At 43.1% G+C, this 17,756-nt stretch overlaps 1 protein-coding gene across 9 annotated transcripts in view; it reads right to left on the reverse strand.

The window, feature by feature from the left end:
• The window catches only part of ubr2 (ubiquitin protein ligase E3 component n-recognin 2), a 54,057-nt gene that overhangs the window by 28,257 nt on the left and 8,044 nt on the right, over positions 1 to 17,756 (reverse strand). For 8 of the 9 annotated variants that reach the window (XM_076085387.1, XM_076085384.1, XM_076085389.1 and 5 more), the window contains 16 exons: positions 15,286 to 15,348; positions 14,169 to 14,289; positions 13,983 to 14,090; positions 9,839 to 9,927; positions 8,135 to 8,233; positions 7,587 to 7,750; positions 6,274 to 6,373; positions 5,999 to 6,127; positions 5,685 to 5,868; positions 5,214 to 5,275; positions 3,441 to 3,551; positions 3,030 to 3,095; positions 2,818 to 2,934; positions 1,389 to 1,452; positions 925 to 1,049; positions 544 to 596 (listed from right to left, as the gene is read on the reverse strand). In XM_076085387.1, the coding sequence (XP_075941502.1) occupies positions 544 to 596; positions 925 to 1,049; positions 1,389 to 1,452; positions 2,818 to 2,934; positions 3,030 to 3,095; positions 3,441 to 3,551; positions 5,214 to 5,275; positions 5,685 to 5,868; positions 5,999 to 6,127; positions 6,274 to 6,373; positions 7,587 to 7,750; positions 8,135 to 8,233; positions 9,839 to 9,927; positions 13,983 to 14,090; positions 14,169 to 14,289; positions 15,286 to 15,348 (1,655 nt within the window). Of the gene's footprint in view, positions 1 to 543; positions 597 to 924; positions 1,050 to 1,388; positions 1,453 to 2,817; positions 2,935 to 3,029; positions 3,096 to 3,440; positions 3,552 to 5,213; positions 5,276 to 5,684; positions 5,869 to 5,998; positions 6,128 to 6,273; positions 6,374 to 7,586; positions 7,751 to 7,950; positions 8,050 to 8,134; positions 8,234 to 9,838; positions 9,928 to 13,982; positions 14,091 to 14,168; positions 14,290 to 15,285; positions 15,349 to 17,756 lie in introns of all 9 variants that reach the window. The other variant, XM_076085386.1, reaches the window with a different exon arrangement.

Raw genomic sequence — 17,756 nt, forward strand, 5'->3', positions numbered from 1 at the left:
AGAATCTACTATAGATCCTATAGTAAATCTATAGTATCTATAGTAGAATCTACTATAGATTTATAGTAAATCTATAGTAGAATCTACTATAGATCTATAGTAAATCTACTATAGATACTATAGTAAATCTATAGTATCTATAGTAGAATCTACTATAGATCTATAGTAGATCTACTATAGATCTATAGTAAATCTATAGTATCTATAGTAAATCTACTATAGATCTATAGTATCTATAGTAAATCTACTATAGATCTATAGTATCTATAGTAAATCTACTATAGATCTATAGTAAATCTATAGTATCTATAGTAGAATTTACTATAGATCTATAGTAGAATCTACTATAGATCTATAGTAAATCTATATTAGATCTATAGTAGATCTACTATAGATCTATATTAGAGATCTATATTAAATCTATATTAGAGATCTATATTAGATCTATATTAGAGATCTATATTAGATCTACTAGTATTTAAGATGTAATGATGGTTGTTAAGGTGGATTTGTGTTTAACGTGGTGGTGTTGATGAAACTGACTTGAATGAAGCGACGCTGTTGATGACTCTTTCTAGACCCGTCTCCTTGTTCCCCTGAAGAGAAAAAAGACACATGAACTGTTTGTAGGTAAACAGGCGGGTAAACAGACAGACGGGTAAATCAGAAGGACAGGTAAACAGAAGGACAGGTAAACAGAAGGACAGGTAAACAGACGGACAGGTAAACAGACGGACAGGTAAACAGACGGACAGGTAAACAGAAGGACAGGTAAACAGAAGGACAGGTAAACAGAAGGACAGGTAAACAGAAGGACAGGTAAACAGACAAACAGAAGGACAGGTAAACAGAAGGACAGGTAAACAGAAGGACAGGTAAACAGACGGACAGGTAAACAGACAGACAGACAGGTAGGTGTCTCACATTCTCTGGCAGAGCCTTCACCAGCTCGCTGTGAGCCATCGGTCTGATTGACAGCTGGTGGATGATTTCTCTTCTGACCTCATCAAAGAGCTCCACCTGGCCGACACCTGACACGTACCGCTCACCTGTACACACACACACACAATTTATCAGCTGACACGTACTGCTCACCTGTACACACACACACAATTGATCAGCTGACACGTACCGCTCACCTGTACACACACACAATTAATCTGATTGATCACAGCTCATCTAAAGGGGACAGATATGCTGACCTCTTCTACCTGTTTAACATGTCGCCATGGTAACCAAAACCACAAGAGACGTTTGTGTCCTCAGGGCCACCGTACACAGGTACACAACTCAAAACATATTATATGTCCAGTCGTCTTTTGACATTTTAAGACAGAAAAGTTACACATGAATCCTTTAGATTAAGATTGTAAATTAAGTTGACTCACCGACGACCATGATGATGAGGTGGAGCATCTCCTCGATCAGAGTGTTGTTCTGCTGGACCACATCCTGTCAGAGACAGACGGTCAGTAGCGTCAGTACTGACCCCGCTAGTGTCTGTATCTCTATCTACAGTCTGTTATAGAGTCAGTAGTGTCAGTACTGACCCCACTAGTGTCTGTATCTCTACCTACAGTCTGTTATAGAGTCAGTAGTGTCAGTACTGATGCCGTTAGTGGCTGTATCTCTATCTACAGTCTGTTATAGAGTCAGTAGTGTCAGTACTGACCCCGCTAGTGTCTGTATCTCTACCTACAGTCTGTTATAGAGTCAGTAGTGCCAGTACTGACCCCGTTAGCGTCTGTATTGCTACCTACAGTCTGTTATAGAGTCAGTAGTGTCAGTACTGACCCCGTTAGTGGTTGTATCTCTACCTAGTCAGTTGTAGAGTCAGTAGTATCAGTACTGACCCCGTTAGCGTCTGTATTGCTACCTAGTCTGTTATAGTCAGTAGTGCCAGTACCGACCCCGTTAGTGTCTGTATCTCTACCTACAGTCAGTTGTAGAGTCAGTAGTGTCAGTACTGACCCCGTTAGTGGCTGTATCGCTACCTACAGTCTGTTATAGAGTCAGTAGTGCCAGTACTGACCCCGTTAGTGTCTGTATCTCTACCTACAGTCAGTTGTAGAGTCAGTAGTGTCAGTACTGACCCCGTTAGCGTCTGTATCGCTACCTACAGTCTGTTATAGAGTCAGTAGTGCCAGTACTGACCCCGTTAGTGTCTGTATCTCTACCTACAGTCAGTTGTAGTCAGTAGTGTCAGTACTGACCCCGCTAGTGTCTGTATCTCTACCTACAGTCGGTTATAGAGTCAGTAGTGCCAGTACTGACCCCGTTAGCATCTGTATTGCTACCTACAGTCTGTTATAGAGTCAGTAGTGTCAGTACTGACCCCGCTAGTGTCTGTATCTCTACCTACAGTCTGTTATAGAGTCAGTAGTGCCAGTACTGACCCCGTTAGTGGTTGTATCTCTACCTACAGTCAGTTGTAGAGTCAGTAGTGTCAGTACTGACCCCGTTAGCGTCTGTATTGCTACCTACAGTCTGTTATAGTCAGTACTGCCAGTACTGACCCCGTTAGTGTCTGTATCTCTACCTACAGTCAGTTGTAGAGTCAGTAGTGTCAGTACTGACCCTGTTAGTGGCTGTATCTCTACCTACAGTCTGTTGTAGTCAGTAGTGTCAGTACTGACCCTGTTAGAGTCTGTATCTCTACCTAGTCTGTTATAGAGTCAGTAGTGTCAGTACTGACCCCGCTAGTGTCTGTATCTCTACCTACAGTCTGTTATAGAGTCAGTAGTGTCAGTACTGACCCCGCTAGTGTCTGTATCTCTACCTACAGTCGGTTATAGAGTCAGTAGTGTCAGTACTGACCTTGTTAGCCTCTCTGTATCTCTTCCTGCAGTCTGCGGAGCTGAAAATGTGAAAGAGTTCGAATCGACTCAGAACGATCATCAGGAAGTGGTTTGGATCCATCATGGACGCCCCCGCCTGTAAAAGAACAGACAGAAAATACACATAACAAATAGAGATAGTATTTTTCTGTCTGTAATTGTCCAGCCAAGCAGAGTAGAATGTGTTTCTACCTGCAGCATGACGATGTCCTTGTCAAACATCTCCACTCTGCACTTGACGTTGTGATAATAATAAATCTGAAACACACAAAGACAACTTCATTCATAAATCATGAAGAGCAGAAAGAACATCAAAGGCTTTCAATGAAATAGATAAAAAAAAACACTTTACACATAGATACATTGTATTAGTTTATGTTCTATAATAATATGTTTAGTGATAAATAAATAGATTTAATTGAAAAAGGACGCAGGTGTCCACTGTGACGAGTCGTACCTGGTTTGTAATCATTCATATTTTAATATTATTATGATCATATTCTTATTAGTAGTATTAAGGATAAATGTGACATGCTGGATGTGTATTATGGGATGTCTGCTCCTGCGTGATATAAACTGATACCTCAGGCGCTATCGACTAACCTGGTTGATCAGGGAGAAGCCGTTCCTCCTCCACATCCCAGCATGCACCTGGGCACAGAGCACCAGACAGCGGAGGGGGAGTTCGATCAGGAGGGGTGGGCTGAGTTCCCCCTGAACACACACACACACACACACACACACATACACACACACACACAAACTGTGATGTGTTGATCTGATCCAGCCGGGCTCTAATGAGCTTTAATTATTTACAACTGAACATGAGAAGCTTTCAGCTGAGATATTATAACTAAATAAATAAATAAAGAGCCAGCTGTTAGATTTGATAAAAAAAACATAAATCACATTATATTCTGAATCATGTTTCTATCAGGTCAGCTTAAGTTTTTACTGTACAGACAGACGGGTTACTGATCACAAACAGACGGGTTAAAACCTCTTAAGCTCGAGCCCTATTTGTAGGCCTCTGCTCAAAAATGGCATACCCATACTAAGGAGACCACAGTTCTGTAACTACAAGGTCTATTTTAATAATTTTTGATGCTATAATCAGATAACACTTGTGAGATTTATTCAGATGGGTAAATATTGTGTATATGTTGCTGGTTAATATAGTGCATGAAGATATTACACAGCTCAAATTGAAAATAATCAGGTTCGCCTGAAAAAAAAGCACTTTTATTGATATTAGGTTTTTGAAATAATGCAGCTGCCTGCCTAAAACTCTCCCAAATCATAGCACAACCGATCAGTAGTTGTTGAATAAAGGTTGGCTGGGATAAAGTGAAGAATAAGAGGCTTTAGTACAGAGAGGTCACACGAGATCATCATTTTCGAACCAGCTGTTGCAGCTCTTACATTGTACTTTTATATACTATATAACTATATATTTCACTTTTTTTATCACTCATATTATTCAATACATCCAAATACAGCCGTTAGAAATTATTTTGACAGCAAGGATGCTCTCAGAGCCTGTTTCTGGCTGTCATCCATAGGATGTTCTCAGTTCCTGTGTGTGTATGGGGCTGTAGCTCAGCCTATCATCGGTCGATTTCAGTCAATGAGTCCGCCTTCGACGCGTCAGAGTCTCAGGAATGCTGGCTTCGAAGCGGGTGTTGATTGACAGATTATTCAGCGAGTAAAGTTGCAAGAAGTGCCGCGTCTCCCCGAGCGTAAATTTCCGTTCGCAGGAAGTCTGACCACTCGCCCCATCATGAATTGACCGCTCTTATACTGGAAACAGCTCGGCAGTAAACAGGATACAGTTGCCAACAATGATTCTAGCTTTGAACCGGATAATCTTCGACGTTATTCTACTCATTTTTCATAAAACGGGACCAAAAACCAACGATTTTTTTTGGCGAAGGGCAGTGCCATGGTACCATTGTCCACTCACAGCTTTGTACTGGTTCCACAGAGAGAAAAACCAAAGGTATTTAGGCGTTCGCCGACGAATGCTAATGCTAAAAAATGCATTGCTTAGCTCGGTAGCCGCTAGCTTCCAGGTGCAAATATTAATTTGCAGTACACATAACGGTGATTTTTGCCCAGGATTTTGTGAGTTTATGCCACATTTTCTAGATGCTTATATTAGTAGTCTATAGTTGTGTTTGGAGTGTGTAAAAAGTGACTTATATGATAGTGTTGCCCATACGTTGCTGTTTAATCCGGTAAAACAATTGTACAAATCCACATTATTACCGAAGAATAAGGCTATTTTCCGAACAATATTTTCAGGGGTGCTGAGCCCGAGAGCCCCCAAATTTGGGGGCGTCGAGCTTAAGAGGTTCAGACAGACAGGTTACTGACCAGAGGAAGTTGTTCAGGGAAACGAGACGCAACTTCTGTTCTACTGAGAAGAACATGAAGACCTGAGGAAAAGATCAAAGACATGTGTGTGTTACAGTGTGTGTTACATGTGCTACAGTGTGTGTTACAGTATGTGTTTCTGTGTGTGTGAGACAGTGTGTGTTACATGTGTGTGTTTCTGTGTGTTTTATTATTATTTTTATTTTATTATACTATATTGATCCCGGAAGGGGAAATTTGTCTCTGCATTTGACCCATCCCTGTATATAGGGAGCAGTGGGCTGCCCATGACAGGCGCCCGGGGAGCAGTTAGGGGTTCAGTGTCTTGCTCAGGGACACTTCGACACGTGACACGGAGCAGCCAAGGATCGAACCGCCGACCTTGCGGTTACTCTCTCTACCCAGTGAGCCTCGGTCGCCCAAGTGTGTGTGAGACAGTGTGTGTTTCTGTGTGTGTTACAGTGTGTTTACCTGCCAGCAGTCTGCAGACTGGGAGGTGTATGGACACTTTGTCCTGAGACACCTGGTACCTGAACGTCTCCACACAGTGACCCGACACACTCAAGCTGATTGGCTGCTCCCCGTCTGGAAGGCCACTGTGACAGTGACTGAGCGCGCTCAGACACTTCCTGTAGGCCTCGATCAGCACGCGCTCCTATATATAAAAAACAGTCATATTTATATATATGACTGTTTTTTCACTTATGTGAAATACGCACAATTACACAATATGTAGTAGTATGCAGTATATGTAGTACTTGTATCTAGTAGTAGTACAGTCTCACATCAGTGGAGCACCACTCCTGGATCATGGAGATGATGTGAGTCAGTTTCATCTGCAGAGTAAACGCTGCCTCCCACTCAGGCTCCATCTCTATGTGCTGCCCCACCTGTCTCACCACCGGGTCCATACCCTGAGACAGACAGATAGGGTCAGAGACCAAGAGAGACGGGTTCAGACAGACATATAGACAGGTTCGGAGACAGACAGGTTAAGAGAGAGAGCTTTAGACAGACAGACAGGCTCAGACAGACAGGTCCAGACAGACAGATAGGTTACCTGCATACACTTGAGCAGCTCCAGAAAAGCATCCAGACCTTCTTGAAACTTCAGTCTGAGCTGATCGCTCCACGCAGAAGGTCGACTGATGAGGACATACCTGTAGACATGTGAAGAGGGAACTGGTTTATAATGGGATACAACTGGTGTATAACTGGTCTATAATGGGATACAACTGGTGTATAACTGGTCTATAATGGGATACAACTGGTGTATAACTGGTCTATAATGGGATACAACTGGTGTATAACTGGTTTATAATGGGATACAACTGGTGTATAACTGGTCTATAATGGGATACAACTGGTGTATAACTGGTCTATAATGGGATACAACTGGTGTATATCTGGTTTATAATGGGATACAACTGGTGTATAACCGGTTTATAATGGGATACAACTGGTGTATAGCTGGTTTATAATGGGATACAACTGGTGTATAATGGGATACAACTGGTGTATAACTGGTTTATAATGGGATACAATTGGTGTATAACTGGTCTATAATGGGATACAACTGGTGCATAACTGGTATATAATGGGATACAACTGGTGTATAACTGGTCTATAATGGGATACAACTGGTGTATAACTGGTCTATAATGGGATACAACTGGTGTATAACTGGTCTATAATGGGTTACAACTGGTGTATAACTGGTTTATAATGGGATACAACTGGTGTATAGCTGGTTTATAATGGGATACAACTGGTGTATAATGGGATACAACTGGTGTATAACTGGTTTATAATGGGATACAACGGGTGTATAACTGGTTTATAATGGGATACAACGTGTGTATAACTGGTCTATAATGGGATACAACTGGTGTATAGCTGGTCTATAATGGGATAAAACTGGTGTATAACTGGTCTATAATGGGATAAAACTGGTGTATAACTGGTTTATAATGGGATAAATCTGGTGTATAACTGGTTTATAATGGGATAAATCTGGTGTATAACTGGTCTATAATGGGATACAACTGGTGTATAACTGGTTTATAATGGGATAAATCTGGTGTATAACTGGTTTATAATGGGATAAATCTGGTGTATAGCTGGTCTATAATGGGATACAACTGGTGTATAGATGGTCTATAATGGGATACAACTGGTGTATAACTGGTCTATAATGGGAAACTGGTGTACAATGGTTTAACTGGTTTATGAACTGGTTTATGAACTGGTGTATGAACTGGTGTATGAACTGGTGTATGAACTGGTGTATGAACTGGTATATTAATTAGTGCATAACTGGTATGTAAACTGGTATATATACTGGTATATAACTGGGGTATAAGTGATCCTAACTTGAGGTCTCCGATGAGGCTCTGGACTCGTCCGAACTTGAAGGCCTGTTGGGCGGTGTAGCGGTCAAACTGGAAGCGTCCCTGCAGGTCTCGGTGGCGGAGGTGGTCTACAAAAGTCCTGATGATGGTCGTCATCAGGTTTTCCTCCACCATCAGCATCCGGGCCTTAAAAAACACACAGATTTCATTTCAACAGCCTGAATGAATCACATCTGATTATCATGCAACAGGATGATTAAAATGAATAAATTAAAACAAAACACTGTAAAAAAAAAAGAAAAAAAAAGGAAGGATTTGTTAAAAGAAGCTTCTTTGTTCACTGATGCACACGAGGAACAGGAACTTCTACTTCTCACTGAACTCACCAGCGACGGGACGGTGAACATTTGCACTGACAGGTCAGTGATGGAGAACTCACGGTCGTGGTCGTCCGTCACGTAGTCGCTCTGAAGGCGTTCATACTTCTACCAGCAGGGAGGGGGAGACAGGCAGAGAGAGAGAGAGAGAGAGACAGGTGTGTGGAGGAGGAGAAGGAGGAGGAATACTCACCATGGTCGGGACGGTGAAGAGCTGAACAGACAGTGAGGTCACTGACACCACTCGCTCGTGGTCGTCCTCCATAAAATCTGTCTGGAGGCGTCTGTAGTTCTAGAGGGCGACAGAGGTCGCTGCTGCTTTAGAGCTACACTGGTGATAATCTATTAACGAGGATTAATCCGTAGAAACACCACTTCACTGTGATGTTCTATTAACGAGGATTAATCAGTAGAACCACCACTTCACTGTGATGTTCTATTAACGAGGATTAATCAGTAGAAACACCACTTCACTGTGATGTTCTATTAACGAGGATTAATCAGTAGAAACACCACTTCACTGTGATAATCTATTAACGAGGATTAATCCGTAGAAACACTACTTCACTGTGATGTTCTATTAACGACGCTTAATCAGTAGAAACACCACTTCACTGTGATGTTCTATTAACGAGGATTAATCAGTAGAAACACCACTTCACTGTGATGTTCTATTAACGAGGATTAATCAGTAGAAACACCACTTCACTGTGATAATCTATTAACGAGGATTAATCAGTAGAAACACCACTTCACTGTGATGTTCTATTAACGAGGATTAATCAGTAGAACCCTAACCCTAACAATGCTGAAACGCCGTGTGGACAGAGATCGTTTTTGTTTTAAAACGAAGTTCAACTCCCTTAAACTGAGTTTTATGCTTCACTAAACGAAGTTAAGTTTCCAAACATCAGGAGGATGGCACAGAGGATGCTGGTGGTGTTTGGCTCTACCTACGTGTGTGAGCAGACGTTCAGCGTGATGAAGATCAACAAATAACGTCACAGATCCCAGTTAACTGATAAACACCTCAGATCTATCCTGAGAATTGCCACAACCAAACTGACACCAAACGTTGATGCACTGGCAAAAAAGGGTGACCAACAGCACTGTTCCCACTGAAATTAAATGTAAGTTTTCTGTACTTTTTAGGTCATGTCTTTTACTTGTAATTTATATTAGTTCACACAAACACTCTCCATCCATCTGCTACTGGCCCGGCCCGTCTGTCAAATTTTAAAACTCAATGTGGCCCCCGAGCCAAAAAGTTTGCTCACCGCTGGTTTAGAGGATCTGGTTGTTAGTTAAACCAGATAACCAGTAGGACGGTTGAGAGGATCTGGTTGTTAGTTAAACCAGATAACCAGGGTCAGGGTTAGGTAAACCAGGGTCAGGGTTAGGTAAACCAGAGTTAGGGTTAGTGAAACCAGATAACCAGTAGGACGGTTGAGAGGATCTGGTTGTTAGTTAAACCAGATAACCAGGGTCAGGGTTAGGTAAACCAGATAACCATGTTTAGAGTTAGTTAAACCAGATAACCAGTAGATACCTGTCCTCAGACCTCAGACCTCAGATGTATAAACGATGTTTAGAAACAGACGAGGTGCTTCAGATCATGTGACTGTTTCACTGCCAGGAGACTTTATTATCATAGTTGAGTGTTGTTAGTAGCAGCTTTGGAGGATGTAGGGTTAATATGTGTATTACCGTTTTATTATTACTGATATTATATAATGTTCTTTATTTTATTTATTTCCGGCCCATCCAAAAAAGATTGGAAGTTCAAACGGTCTTCAACACGAACAGCTGATCAGTTGTGTCTGTGTGTTCCTGTGTGTTAGTTTGTTCCTGTTTTTGTGTATTAGTGTGTTACCGTGTTTGTGTATTAGTGCGTTACCTTGGCGAACTGGATAGCAAAGATCTTCTTGTATCTGAAGTCCATGAGCAGACTGTTCATCAGCAGCTGGTGGTAGATGTTCCTCGCTCCTACAGAGACACAACACACATCTGTTACATCTACACACATCTGTTACATCTACACACAACCAAACACATCTGTTACATCTACACACATCTGTTACATCTACACACAACCAAACACATCCGTTACATCTACACACATCCGTTACATCGACACACAACCAAACACATCTGTTACATCTACACACAACCAAACACATCTGTTACATCAACACACATCTGTTACATCTACACACATCAACACACATTGTTACATCTACACACATCAACACACATTGTTACATCTACACATATCAACACACATTGTTACATCTACACACATCTGTTACTCTCTTGTCTCTGTTCCACAGTTCTCCCCGTCCTCTTTCGAATTTCATGCTGTTACTGTCACTTATCCAGTCAAGCTCACTATTGCTGTTGTGTATCGCCCACCAGGCCCTCTTGGTGAGTTCCTGGAGGAGCTCGACACATTAGTCTCGTACTTCCATGATGATGGCTCAGCACTCATCCTGCTCGGCGACTTCAACATCCAGACTGATGAGTTAGAACCTCTTCTTTTCTTCCTCTCCTCCTTTGACCTTGCTCCCCTCTCCCCTAACGAGGTCCTCAACCTTGTTACATCTAACCGCCCCACCACATGCTTCCTTGACCCGATCCCCTCCCCTCTTCTTCAGTCTATTGCGACTGAACTCCTTCCTTTCCTCACCCACCTCAAACACATGTCTTGTTTCAGGATGCTTTCCCACAGCTTTCAGGACGGTCAGAGTCACCCCCCTTCTGAAGAAACCATCACTTGACCCCTCTGATGTCAAGAACTTCAGACCGGTTTCTCTTCTACCCTTTCTTTCCAAAACACTTGAACGTGCTGTCTTTAACCAACTGTCTTACTATCTCCACCAGAACAGCCTCTTGGACCCCCACCAGTCTGGGTTCATAGTGGGTCACTCGACAGAGACAGCCCTCCTTGCGGTGACGGAGTCGCTTCACGCAGCGAGAGCAAACTCTCTCTCTCCTCTGTCCTGATTCTCAGGGACCTGTCTGCGGCGTTTGACACGGTGAACCACCAGATCCTCCTCTCCTCCCTCGAGGGGATGGGCGTCTCAGGCTCTGCACTCTCCCTGTTTGCATCCTACCTGACAGGTCGATCCTACCATGTGACATGGAGGGGGGCCGTGTCGGAACCACGCATGCTGATTATGGGGGTTCCACAAGGTTCAGTCCTGGGCCCCCTTCTCTTCTCGCTCTACACAACATCTCTGGGTTCTCTTATTCGCTCGCATGACTTCTCTTACCATTGTTATGCCAATGACACCCAGCTGGTCTTGTCATTTACTCCAGTGACACTCAAGTGGAGGCACGCATCGCTGCATGCTTGGCTGACATCTCGAAGTGGATGATGACACACCACCTCAAGCTCAACCTGGACAAAACCGAGTTACTGTTCCTCCCGGGGAAGGGTTGCCCGCACCGAGACCTGACCATCACCATTGATGATACCGTGGTGACGCCAACTCGGACTGCAAGGAACCTGGGTGTGACCCTGGATGACCAACTGTCATTCTCAGCACGAATTTCATCGGTTACACGCTCCTGCAGATTCCTGCTCTACAACATCAGGAGGATTCGCCCCTTCCTCACTGATGAGACGGTGCAGGTGCTCATCCAGGCTCTTGTCATCTCCCGCCTGGACTACTACAACTCACTACTTGCCGGAGCCCCGGCCATCAGACCTCTGGAGCTTGTCCAGAAAGCTGCAGCTCGTCTGGTGTTCAATCACACCAAGTTCTCCCACACAACATCCCTTCTCCGTTCTCTACACTGGCTCCCTGTAAGAGCTCTCATCCAGTTGAAGACTCTGGTGCTAGCCTACAGGGCAGTGAAAGGAACAGCTCCTTCCTATCTCCAGGCCATGGTCAAGCCCTACCCCCCTGCCCGACCACTTCGCACTGCTGCCTCGGGGCGATCGGTCGCCCCGTTGCTCAGAGGTCCCTGCGGCCGTTCGACCTGGTCACAGCTGTTTTCTGTCCTGGCCCCACAGTGGTGGAATGAACTCCCCACTGACGTCAGGACAGCGTCAGAAATACATGAGGGCAAAGGGCAAAAATGCCCCTAAGAAATAAAATTTTACCCCCGATATCACTAGGAGAGGGGCAAAAAATGCCCCCATAATTTCCTCTAATAATAATGACAATTTAATGAACTTGTCAAAAACATCGTAGCCTATATGACCCGGTCCAGTTGCCATAGAGCGGTTTTGATTTTCGCCTTGACTGATGTTGCGTGTGCGTGAAGAATCGAATGGAGCGCTTCTTAATCAGACCTGTGACTGCGAGACTGTGGCCATCTCAGCAGACACTTACATGTTAGTGCACCTATATGCTGAAATTCACGGTAAACGCATTCAAACGGCACAGATCGGGAGTTAGCGGAAAAGATTAACGTGAGACAGCATCCGGTTTCTCCAGACAAACATCCGGTTTTCAGAATAAGATGCCAACAAAGTAAACATATTGCATAATGGAAATTAGATTAAAAGAATTATATTCACATTAAGTATAAAACATGCTACCTGCATCTCGTGAGTTAAAGGGAAAATACACCTAAATAGTGTGTAAAGTGTCTTTATTCTTTGATTTGAGGGTTGGAAATGAATAATACATGACTGACAGTCAATTAAGATATTTTACTAAGCAAAAACTCTGAACTGAATTTGTACCTTCAAATGGCACATTTTTTAATATTTGAGGTGCTACAAAAATATTTTTCTCAATAATTCCACACAATGACTGATGTATATGTAAACAAGGCATCGTTGACTTAATAATTGTTAATAGTTGCTTAAAAAATGTAATAACAATAAATAACCACAAAGAAATAACAATAAAATTGAATATGATTGTCTGATTTATGTTTGTTTTTTGTTCAAAAAATCTAAGAAAACACTTTGAATCTGTAGACTACTGCCTAATAGTCTTATTATTGCCATTTGATGACAATTGCTCATATACTGTAAGCCTAAATAAGTATATTTATTATTTTGAACAAAGGTTAAATGTTATTTCACAAGTTTCAAAAAGTGCCCCCAATTTTTTGGAAATGCCCTGGATTTCAGTCAGTGGGGGCAAAAATTGCCCCCAAAAAAATATGTAAATTTCCAACCCTGCGTCAGGACAGCAGAGTCGCTGCCCATCTTTCATCAGGCTGAAGACTCACCTCTTCAACAAGTACTACCCTAAAGCCTTCCACTTAGCACTTACTTAGCATCTATTGTATTCATACTAGCTTTTTGCACTTATTGTATTCATATTAGTTTGTGGCACTTATTGCATTCGTTTGTTTCTGCACTGTACGTTGGCTCTGGTTTATGCTCTTAGATGCTTGTTTGAAGGAGATGCACTTATGACTTCTGGTGACTAGTAGTTCTCTCGAAAACCGATGTTGAATACACTTATTGTAAGTCGCTTTGGATAAAAGCGTCTGCTAAATGACTGTAATGTGATGTAATGTAACATCTACACACAGGAGAGGGACAGAGATCACTCCACGTACACAGGAGAGAGAGACAGAGATCACTCCACGTACACAGGGGAGAGAGACAGAGATCACTCCACGTACACAGGAGAGAGGCAGAGATCACTCCACATACACAGGAGAGGCAGAGATCACTCCACGTACACAGGAGAGGCAGAGATCACTCCACGTACACAGGAGAGAGAGGCAGAGATCACTCCACGTACACAGGAGAGAGAGGCAGAGATCACTCCACGTACACAGGAGAGAGGCAGAGATCACTCCACGTACACAGGAGAGAGAGACAGAGATCACTCCACATACACAGGAGAGAGAGACAGAGATCACTCCACATACACAGGAGAGAGGCAGAGATCACTCCACATACACAGGAGAGAGAGACAAAGATCATGTACAGGATTCGGCCTGCGGGCCTCAAGTTTGACACCCCTGCCCTAAGAGCTCCAGGACCAGGTGCTCTGCATCAGGTAATCTGCTTAGAGGCAGGGCCGTCACAGTAGTATATATACTACTTATATATACGTAGTCACCTTTCCACATCTTGGAGTCGTTGAGCATCAGCTTGTCCACCAGAGACGAGTACTCTCCTTCTGGACCTTTCTGCAGACCGACCTCACACAGGATCCTCCTCAGGCCGTCTGAAACACAACAGAGACACATACGCATCACACGCACACACACAGTGAAGGATTGTGGGTAATGAATGCCAGACTCACCAGAGTACTGAATGATCTGACCCAACCAGCTGAGAGCCCTCAGAGCAAAACACTGATGAGCAACAACAGACGAGTGCATCACCTGAACCCTGAGAGGTTTGGACTGACGGCTGGTGTTCCTCTGTGGTGGGGGGGGCGGGGGCGGGGGGGGGGGGTAAAATTCTCATTTTCAATGATGACCTGGCCAAGAGGCAGTAGCACAGTCCACACAAGTTACACAAACAACACAGATACAATACAGTATGACAAACAATGGAAAAATGACTAAAAACAACCTAGATAAAATAATAAACACTATGTACAAAATAAAAGGCAGATTACTGGATGTTATTTGTAAAAAAATGGAAGAAAGAAAGAGAAGTGAGGGCTAGTCAGCAAGTACAGCAGTCAACTATAACTTGTTGCAGCTTATGTTTGAACATGTTGAGAGAGGTGAGAGCTGTTAGTTTGAGTGTGTTTTGTAGTGAGTTCCAGTCCTTTGCAGCGGCAAAATGAAAGGAGTTATGACCAAACACAGTACGGACTTTTGGAATGATGAGCCTAATGAAGTCACTGGATCTTAAATGCCGATTGCTGTCAGAAATGCGCAGAAGATTTGAGAGGTAATGAGGAGTCATTCCCAAAATGGATTTATAGACCACGAGCAGCCAGTGTTGTAGCCGCCTGGTATGAAGGGAGGGCCAATCCACCAATCTGTAAAGAGCACAGTGGTGGGTGGTGAAGGGCGCACATATGGCAAAATGGATTGCTGGAGTGTGTCCAGTTTTCTGAGGGTGGTCTTTGATGCCATTTTATAAATTATATCGCCGTAATCAAATAGAGGAAGGATGGTCATTTTCACAAGGGTCAATTTGGCAGTGTGTGTGAAGGAGGCCTTGTTTCGATACAGGAAACCCAGTCTAGCTTTGACTTTAGCCAGAAGGTTATTGATGTGTATGTTAAATGAGAGAGACGAGTCCAACCAGAATCCAAGGTATTTGTAGGAGCTGACAAACTCCAGCTCCGAGCCATCAGCACTGAAGACCTTGGGAGGGCTGGGAATGATGAGGTTTTTCCGGGTGAAGTGGTTTATTAAAGCACAGTCACCTCCTCCTTCATGTGGATGGCACACACTCACCACTATAACAGACTTGGCCTGGTCACAGAACTGGAAGTCTCCATATCGAACCGATTTCCTGCCCTGCAAACAACACACACACACGCACATGCGCACGCAACCCTTATAACATATGGCATCACCTGGAGCTTTCAACTGATAACATGCACATCCTCGTCATGTTTTCTAACTTGGTGCTGCTCTCTGATTGAACATGTGACCAACGGGTAAATATGTGAAGTACACTATATGATGATGTGTGTACATATATATATATATATATACAGTTGTGTGAAAAAGTGTTTGCCCCCTTCCTGATTTCTTATTTTTTTGCATGTTTGTCACACTTAAATGTTTCAGATCATCAAACTAATTTAAATATTAGACAAAGATAACAAGTAAACACAAAATGCAGTTTTTAAATGAAGGTTTTTATTATTAAGGGGAAAAAGAAATCCAAACCTACATGGCCCTGTGTGAAAAAGTGATTGCCCCCCCCTGTTAAAACATAAACTGTGGTTTATCACATCTTTGGAAAGCTGAGTTCAATTTCTCTAGCCACACCCAGGCCTGATTACTGCCACACCTGTTCTCAATCAAGAAATCACTTAAATAGGACCTGCCTGACAAAGTGAGGTAGACCAAAAGATCCTCAAAAGCTAGACATCATGCTGCGATCCAAAGAAATTCAGAAATAAATGAGAAACAAAGTAATTGAGATCTATCAGTCTGGAAAAGGTTACAAAGCCATTTCTAAAGCTTTGGGACTCCAGCGAACCACAGTGAGAGCCATTATCCACAAATGGCGAAAACATGGAACAGTGGTGAACCTTCCCAGGAGTGGCCGGCCGACCAAAATTACCCCAAGAGCGCAGCGACGACTCATCCAAGAGGTCACAAAAGACCCCAGAACAACATCCAAAGAACTGCAGGCCTCACTTGCCTCAATTAAGGTCAGTGTTCATGACCCCACCAAAAGAAAGAGACTGGGCAAAAATGGCCTGCTGAAAAAAACCACTGCTGAGCAAAAAGAACATAAAGGCTCGTCTCAGTTTTGCCAGAAAACATCTTGATGATCCCCAAGACTTTTGGGAAAATACTCTGTGGACTGACGAGACAAAAGTTGAACTTTTTGGAAGGTGTATGTCCCATTACATCTGGCATAAAAGTAACACGGCATTTCAGAAAAGGAACATCATACCAACAGTAAAATATGCTGGTGGTAGTGTGATGGTCTGGGGCTGTTTTGCTGCTTCAGGACCTGGAAGACTTGCTGTGGTAAATGGAACCATGAATTCTGCTGTCTACCAAAAAATCCTGAAGGAGAATGTCCGGCCATCTGTTCGTGACCTCAAGCTGAAGCGCACTTGGGTTCTGCAGCAGGACAATGATCCAAAACACACCAGCAAGTCCACCTCTGAATGGCTTAAGAAAAACAAAATGAAGACTTTGGAGTGGCCTAGTCAAAGTCCCGACCTGAATCTGATTGAGATGCTGTGGCATGACCTTAAAAAGGCGGTTCATGCTCGAAAACCCTCCAATGTGGCTGAATTACAACAATTCTGCAAAGATGAGTGGGCCAAAATTCCTCTACAGCGCTGTAAAAGACTCATTGCCAGTTATCGCAAACGCTTGATTGCAGTTGTTGCTGCTAAGGGTGGCCCAACCAGTTATTAGGTTTAGGGGGCAATCACTTTTTCACACAGGGCCATGTAGGTTTGGATTTTCTTTCCCCCTTAATAATAAAAACCTTCATTTAAAAACTGCATTTTGTGTTTACTTGTGTTATCTTTGTCTAATATTTAAATTAGTTTGATGATCTGAAACATTTAAGTGTGACAAACATGCAAAAAAATAAGAAATCAGGAAGGGGGCAAACACTTTTTCACACAACTCTATATATATATATATATATATCAGTGGTGGGCCGTCAGGGCCTGCAAGGCCTTCTCTGCTGGCCTACACAGAATCACAAAGTTATATCTATTTTATAATTTAATAATGTTTCTTAAATACACTACATGTATTATAACTTATATAAATATTTTCCCCATTATCTTATGTTCTCACTGCACAGCTACTGTCTTCCTCAGTTGCTCTGCTTTCAGTGCAGCTTGTTTTAAGTAGAGCTTTTATCCAATCAGATCTCACCTGTGTCTCTAGGTAAGAAGAGAGGCCCCAGGCCTGCACACTCACAAGTGCATCCATGTGCAGTTTAAGTGAATGGGGACGATATTGTTGATTGTCATAGTGTTCACCCAATCAGATCTTTAGTTTGACATGTTGGGCGTATTCTTTGACGTGTCAGCCTGCTAGCTGGCCTACAAGTACGTGATTGGTCAGTGGGCTTGTCACGGCTCCGCTGTGACCTCAGCACGTTCTCGGTGTCTCCCCTCTGTTCTCTCTCTGTGTGTGTGTGTGTGTGTGTGTGTGTGTGTGTGTGTGTGTGTGTGTGTGTGTGTGTGTGTGTGTGTGTGTGGCATGGGCACGGT

Source organism: Anarhichas minor, unplaced genomic scaffold, assembly GCF_050575085.1.
Source record: "Anarhichas minor isolate MPS153535 unplaced genomic scaffold, ASM5057508v1 ptg000154l, whole genome shotgun sequence".
Taxonomy (NCBI): domain Eukaryota; kingdom Metazoa; phylum Chordata; class Actinopteri; order Perciformes; family Anarhichadidae; genus Anarhichas; species Anarhichas minor.